General features: G+C 35.4%; 1 protein-coding gene across 5 annotated transcripts; it reads right to left on the reverse strand.

Moving 5' to 3' along the window:
• Nucleotides 1-809: 809 nt before the first annotated feature.
• LOC121769908 (syntaxin-81-like) lies at nucleotides 810-6,640 on the reverse strand. Of its 5 annotated transcripts, XM_042166690.1 has the most exons (8): nucleotides 6,437-6,640; nucleotides 5,865-5,979; nucleotides 4,192-4,308; nucleotides 3,969-4,052; nucleotides 3,749-3,853; nucleotides 1,930-2,073; nucleotides 1,155-1,550; nucleotides 810-1,063 (listed from the first exon to the last, which is right to left on the reverse strand). In XM_042166690.1, the coding sequence occupies exons 3-8, from the start codon at nucleotides 4,267-4,269 to the stop codon at nucleotides 920-922; spliced, it is 951 nt and encodes a 316-aa protein (XP_042022624.1). In that variant the 5' UTR covers nucleotides 4,270-4,308; nucleotides 5,865-5,979; nucleotides 6,437-6,640; the 3' UTR covers nucleotides 810-919. The 5 variants fall into 5 exon arrangements, with proteins under 5 accessions (XP_042022624.1, XP_042022621.1, XP_042022622.1 ...); XM_042166687.1 differs by lacking the exon at nucleotides 5,865-5,979; XM_042166688.1 differs by lacking the exon at nucleotides 5,865-5,979 and having other exon boundaries at nucleotides 4,192-4,336.
• Nucleotides 6,641-6,965: the final 325 nt, after the last annotated feature.

Here is a 6,965-nt window from a genome sequence, read left to right on the forward strand (position 1 = left end):
AGAGACATAAATTCCATATTCCGTGGGCCTAACTACTAAAACAGCCCAAATATAAAACGAAGCGGCCCAACAAAATTGTTAAGTTTTCCCCGAAAATTGATTGACCATTAAATAAAGAATAATGGTCAATTTTGATCCTAAACATATGACCAAAATACGAATTTGGTCCAAAACTTTCACTTTTTGAAACACGGGTCCATAACAAATATATCCGAAGTAGTCTTTTTTACGGTTCCGTCTAAAAACTAACGGTCAACGCTAATTGCACAGTAGCACGACCGTTAGTTTTTTGACGGAAACGTCAAAAAATGACCACTCCGGCAAGGATTTCATTTGTTATGTACATGTGTTTCAAAAAGTGGGTGTTTTGGACCAAATTCATATTTTAGTCATATGTTTAGGATCAAAATTGACCTTTACTTTTAATTAAATGCATCACTTCATTTTGAATTCGGAGATTAACTGTATCTAAACATACTCGGACTCGAAAGGAATATGATTCAACTAGCGTGAAACAGAGGGAGTACATGATTATTACATGCATTTTATAACAAGTAATCACTCTGTCCGGGAATAAATGTCTCGTATAGGCACCACATGAATTTTAAGAGTTTATTTGTCTTTGTCAAAAGTTAATAGAAAAAGTGAGTAGAATGTACGCCATATTTTAAATATATATAAGTGAAATAATTAGTAGAATGTAAAGTATAATGAGTACTGTCTATGTACCAAATCCGAAAAGTTCTACTTCATAAAAAATGATACTTATATAGATTAGAGTAGTACATTGATTTGCTGGATTCGGATCATTCTTTTGAATAGTGTGCAAATTCAAATACGTGAATAAAATTCATGCGCAATCATTAGTGTCTAATTCAGCCATACCATTTGAAATGGAGTATAAATGAAAAATGTAAAATCAGCTATACCAATCAAGAAAGAGAACTGAAAAGGTGAGAACAAATAAAAAGAGCAAAAGAAATGTTCTGCTGCTGCTATTCCTTTGGATGGCTTGTGACAGTTCTTTATTCCCAAGCACCACATTATTTGTAGCCTCCACTGCCTGTTTAATCCAAAACATAAGGGATAGTAATCTATATCATGAAGTGTAGATGAAGTTCATCAGCTTCGAAAAGTGGATGAAGTTCGTTTACCTGCTCGTACAAAAATTCAATCTGCTGGGCCTGTTGCAAAACATGAGTCGACATGAGGTGGTTCAGTGCCGACATTTCCACCATCTTTGTCTCTGTATCCTGAACAGCGTCTAACATCGTTGCTAACTCTACCTGCAGGGCATGTGTCTCATCATCTAAGTGCTGTTGCTGGAATCTAATTGGCTCTGCGTGACCATTCTCTTTCTGCCTCGTTTCTGCATTGCTTACTTCCCTCGAGTCAATATTTCCAGAAGTCGAGCTCTCTGCAACAGTAGAGCCTTTCTGCTTGACTTTTCTTCTTGGTGTCACCCGGTTGATAGCTTCTCGAAAGCGTACAGCTCGAAGCTGATCAAACTGGGATGTTACCGAGTGAAGCTTTTCACTTAAGATCAATACCTGCAATTACCTAGTTTAGCGAACTTTATTACATGGAAATGAGTCTCTGCTTCGTAGAGATGCTAAAAGTAGTACCTAATAGTACTATAAAAGATTTTAGGAAAAAAGGCATCAAGTAATAAGTAGACACAGCATTACTAACAAAATCATGGCTATCGCACAATGTTCAGTACTCTTAGACAAATGGATTTGACAGTACAATCTCGAATTTCGGACCACCAAAATTGATAACTAAGGCAAGGTCCAAAACCTAGTATTTGAACAGCTGGAGTAAAAACCCAAAGAAATGTAAACAATAACACACATCCGCAACTGTAAAACAAGTAAAAAGCATTACGAATTTACGACTGATATCAATACAATGCAGATAAAGTCGTACCACTCCATGTTTGTGAGCTATGGTATCAGCATTCGAACTGTCACTCCTTATACCAAGCCATCCCTTTGAATTTTCTTCCTCGTTATTTGTGCTATTCTTGAGTACATCTATTTGCTCTTTGCAGGCTTTTATGAAAACTGTAACCTGCATAATGTAGAGTAATTAAGGCAAAACCTCTTTGTAAGAGTAAATCACACTTATTTTAAAGATAATCTGATAGCTCCCAGATAATTAAGATTCAACTGGCAGCACAGAGCAAGAGTAAGAGGCTGGGTATTTCAACAAGGTAAGTCAAGTTGGGAATTGGGATATTCAGTTACACAAACAACTGGAGACTCCAATCCAATTTAAAATTGACAATAGTGAAGAATGTACTAGACAGGGATCCATTAAAGATCACAAAGAAGAAGGCCACAAGATGTTTAAATGATAGATCGCTACTTAGCACATGTACAATTCAAATAAAACAAAGGATGGTAAGATCCCTCCACCACCAAAGTAGATTTAGATAATGTTCTAAACATATATCAAGCTGAGAAATAATATGGGAGATATACATTGGTAGCATATATTTCCTAGCTACGTCAAACAACCAGGCCAATACATTATCCATGTAAGTATCACGAAAATCAATGATAGCAACATGATACACACGTTTATTGAAGATGCAAGTGAAAGGGTAGGGGAGTGGTTAGTCTTCAATGCAGCCATTATCATTATAATTAATAAATTACATGAAGATGGAGGGTTGTTTCTATGCAGCAATTATCATCATCTTTATTGTTCTCATGAATAAGAGACTTTTGCAATTCCATGGTAGAAGTGCTATATATTGTCCCTAGAAGTTGTTCTCATGAATAAGAGATACGATCACTTTTATCTATCATTGTAGTTGAACGGCATTAGCCGAGGCTTTCCTTGTTGGAAAGAGGGCTTTCCCTTGTTGGAAAGAGTTTTCTATTTACTTTCTTGTTATACCCTGATTGTGTTCAACAAAGTTATAATGCGACAGTGCGTTATACTACTTATGCTGACATACTATCTAGAATTCACAGTCCACCCGCCTTTCACTCCGTACCACAACATGTGACCATTTAGCCTTTTCAAGAATGCAGTTGGTCTATATCATGGTGATAATTTGGGATAGATTTGACTATTTATCTTATAATATACTTTTTAATCAACTGAAAAATGGTAGGTTACGGTAACTATAGCCAATCTATAGAAATGATGTGAAATTGTGAATACATGAAACCATCATAATAAACAACCCAATATTAACTTCATTACCACATCCCATTCATAAAGAAAGCATAAACTTAAGCAAATCACGCTTTATGGCCCGGCCTCTGGCGGAGTTTTAGAAATGGCAAACCTTCAAAAAATAATCCGACCTTTCACCGAATTAAATGGCCAGATGTAGAAACCAAATCCATAGCTTTTGGGACTCCAGCATGCCAAGGCAAGAATCTGGTACTGAAAATACGCTCTCAGGCCTTTTTGGGATTCAGTGAACGGTTGAGGATTTTTTTTGCAGTTTTTGACGGTAGAGCCATTTTTAAGCCCGGCCAAACTTCCAAAGGTCATAAGTAATCCTAAACTTAAACCAAAAATCCTTAACAATCATTCTATGAGGAAAACAAGGCTCAAAAGAAAGAAGTAAAGGAATCTCTATACAAAGAACTAGATTCAGCTAGACAGGCCAAATGTTATAACTTATATGTAATCCTAAACTTAAAACATAAATCCTTAACAATTATTCTTAAAGTAAAAAAAACAGTACTTGTCGTATAAAGCTGGGAATAAATGTATATCTCACCTCATGCTCGATGCTATCCCTCTCTTTTTCAGTAATTCGGTGTACATCTACGTAATCCTTTTTATGCTTCAAGAGGAACTGCTCTAATGCTCTAATACTTTCAAGCTGGAATAAAATGTTTGCACATCAACTCAGAAAAATAGTTATATATCCTCATAAAACATGCCAGTATCACAAACACTCAATCAATAATCTTCCCAGCTATGTGATACAAATATACCGTTGTTATTGCAGCTTTGGTGAACATTGATCTTTCTAGCGACTTATGCATGATAAAAGATGCCATTATCGCTGCAATTTTCGACTGCCAAAAGATTGACAAATCAGAGAAATATAGAGGAACAACTGAGAAGAAAGAGTGAAGATGCAGTAATCTAAAAATCTACAACAATATGGAAAACCATGATGAAATGAAATTAAAAAAGTTCAGAAAGGTTTAGAACCTCATCATATCCCAAATTTAGTGCTGCTCGGCGTGCAGCATCCTTAAAATCCTCAGTTCTATCTCTGGCTTTTGTCATGCCTTAAACTCCTATTTAGCTGGAGCGGAGTACCCGTCTCTAGAAAACCGTAAAAGAATTGAAAACGCTGCAATTAGATTTCACAATCAACATAAACAAAGAAAACTGATCAAAGAGTAAATAGGGGAAAAACAAAGAAAAAAGATAACAATTCAAGAAACTCAAATGTCAAACATACTGACATGACATGATAAACATCAACGATTGCACAGATTCATAATTAACATAACAAAAATTCCAATTCTTTGAAAATTATTTCAAATCGGAGAGAGAAAAAAACCTCGGAATCACACTTCTAGAGAAAACGATCTGGGAAGATATTAATAAGAGTTCAACCTTCAAAGCTAATATACCAAGTGTGACATAGATTGTTTTCTTTTCTCCAGAAACAATTTAAATTTGAAGTTTATCACAAGAATTAGGGTTCAATTGTAATCAGGCAAACGCAATGCATTTGTGACAAAAAAACATCTTCTTTGTTCTAGAAAAAAAGGGATCTACAACGATGTCACTAAAATCGTCTCTTCCCTTAATAATTCATGGGTCCCACAACATTTTTTACACCATCTCTTACTTAAGAAATAACACCCGCAACCAACCATCCATTTCCTAAGTGCACATGGTTCACATTCTTTAATTTATTTTTTTTCATTTGTCAATAGCATGGTCAAAAGCAATAGCTGAGTGTGCATAAGTTGGGTGGTCTTCAACAAGTTTAAGGAATTGAAGTCTTTAGGGCCATGGTTCCAGAGGCGTTTAAGAATTGCTTGGACTAAACCTGGAGTCCACAGAAACAGTGTTAATGCATTGGTGAATTGGGCTAGTAACTCTAAATTGTTTGATTTCAGTAATAGATAGGTGATGGTGACAAGGTCAGACAACAATAATGGAAAGTTGCTGGACAAGGTGACTCTGAAAGTTGCTTGATTTTAAAGTTATGGACTTCGGAAGCTCTGTTAGGTAGGGTCATTATTTTTGTTTGAAGTTAAAAGGTCATATACATTGGTTGAAAAGTAACCACTTGTCGATAACAAAACTTCATTGTTAAAGATGAAATTCAAAATAGTAAATGAAATTATAGAGGAAATGACAGAAAGAGAATAGAAATCAGTAAGAACTAACTTGTGATAACAAATTGACAATGGTTTGTAACTAACATTTGGCATTTGCAACATTAAATCCAACATTTGACTTGCTCAAGATTCTTAAAAATCTTGAATTTATACGGAGTATTTTAGATGAGCAGTTGAGCATTTGATCCCAGATCCTACGTTGAAGAACATTATTTCAAGATATCAAAGCAATAAAAAAAATATTAGAAAAAACATCCTGTGAGATTTCAAACGTGAGTGGTACCCCTAAGCTGGTTAAAAGATCAATTGACACTCAATAGCAACAAGTTATAGAAATGGTTAGCTAGCAAGCAAGCAACTTCTACAATTATCTGTCTGTGCTCCCTACTACAAAAAAATCCAAATTTTACGGAAAAAAACACATTCCGCAAGTAGAGCACCAAATCATGAGAATAACAAAATCATTTCATAAGTCATCAATGCTGCAGTTAAAATGGAAAGAAGGACAAAAGCTAATCTTACAAGTAGAGCCGGTTCAACGCCAGTGGACACAAGGAGTTTGGGATATGGGGTTACGGTTCGACTTTTGATTTGGGGAGATACAAATGAAATTCGTGCTGCGATTGTAGCAGTGAATCTGAGGGCAGTTTTCAGGGATTAAGGAACTCTGTAGCACACAATAAGGCATCAGGTTGTTTGAGGAACCCTAAATCCCACCACCCGATCCTGACCATATATAGGTATAGCTAATCGGACCCGAGTTCCTTTACTTAAACATTTATCCACCTATTTTGATTGAAACATCAAACAAGATAGCCCAAAAACAAACTCAAGGAAAGTATAACTATCTCATCAGGCATGACTCACTGTACACTAATTCAACATTCAATCATTAAATGGCAGCTTTAGCATTGTAAATTGGGTGGATTTATGAACCCTAACATCGCCAAAATTATCTGACACAAATCCTGCATGTGTATCACGATGGTCGTCGAATAAATTAAAAACCAATCGGCAATGACAAGCTAAGAATTTGTAGTCGGTTAATTGTGTCAAGGACATCAATGGATTAATTGATTTAATCATACGCTTACCTGCTGTTGTCGGAGGCTGGAGGCTGGGAGAGGGGAAGAAGCAGAGAGAAGGACTGATAGATGGCACAGAGGAGAACAGACAAAGCGCTCGGCGATAGCGAGAGAGGCTGAGAGTGAAAGGGGGCGACTGAGATTCTGAGACTGTGAGAGAGAGAGAGAGAGAGAGAGGCGCAATAGAGACGATGAAGAGAAAAGAGGAGACTTTTTATTAAAAATGCAATTAAATACGTTGTGGTAAACTTACAGCTTTAATTAGTAAATTTAGTCGAACAAAGATTAGTTGAATTTTCAAAAGCACTCGTGGTCAAACAAATAAAAAATTTTAATATTGAGTAAACTACACATATAGTTAAAATCGTGTTATTTATAACTTTATCTATTTTTCGTGAACACAGTTAGTATGAAATTCTTAAATATATTAATTATAAAATTAAGATTATAAACTTAATTATCAGAATAATTTATATCTAAATTTAATTTTTATCGTGATTTAATTATTTTTTATATTAAAAGTAAAAGAAAATAGTAA

This window comes from Salvia splendens, chromosome 16 (assembly GCF_004379255.2).
Source record: "Salvia splendens isolate huo1 chromosome 16, SspV2, whole genome shotgun sequence".
In the NCBI taxonomy this organism is placed as follows: Eukaryota; Viridiplantae; Streptophyta; class Magnoliopsida; order Lamiales; family Lamiaceae; genus Salvia; species Salvia splendens.

Bases quoted from the DNA above. Each gene is read 5' to 3' on its own strand.
- LOC121769908 (XM_042166687.1), bottom strand. From the start codon at position 4,269: ATGACAAAAGCCAGAGATAGAACTGAGGATTTTAAGGATGCTGCACGC. The intron at 1,551-1,929 runs GTACGACTTTAT...AGGTAATTGCAG, and splicing joins TAGCTCACAAACATGGAGTG to GTATTGATCTTAAGTGAAAA. The intron at 1,064-1,154 runs GTAAACGAACTT...TGGATTAAACAG, and splicing joins TTGAATTTTTGTACGAGCAG to GCAGTGGAGGCTACAAATAA.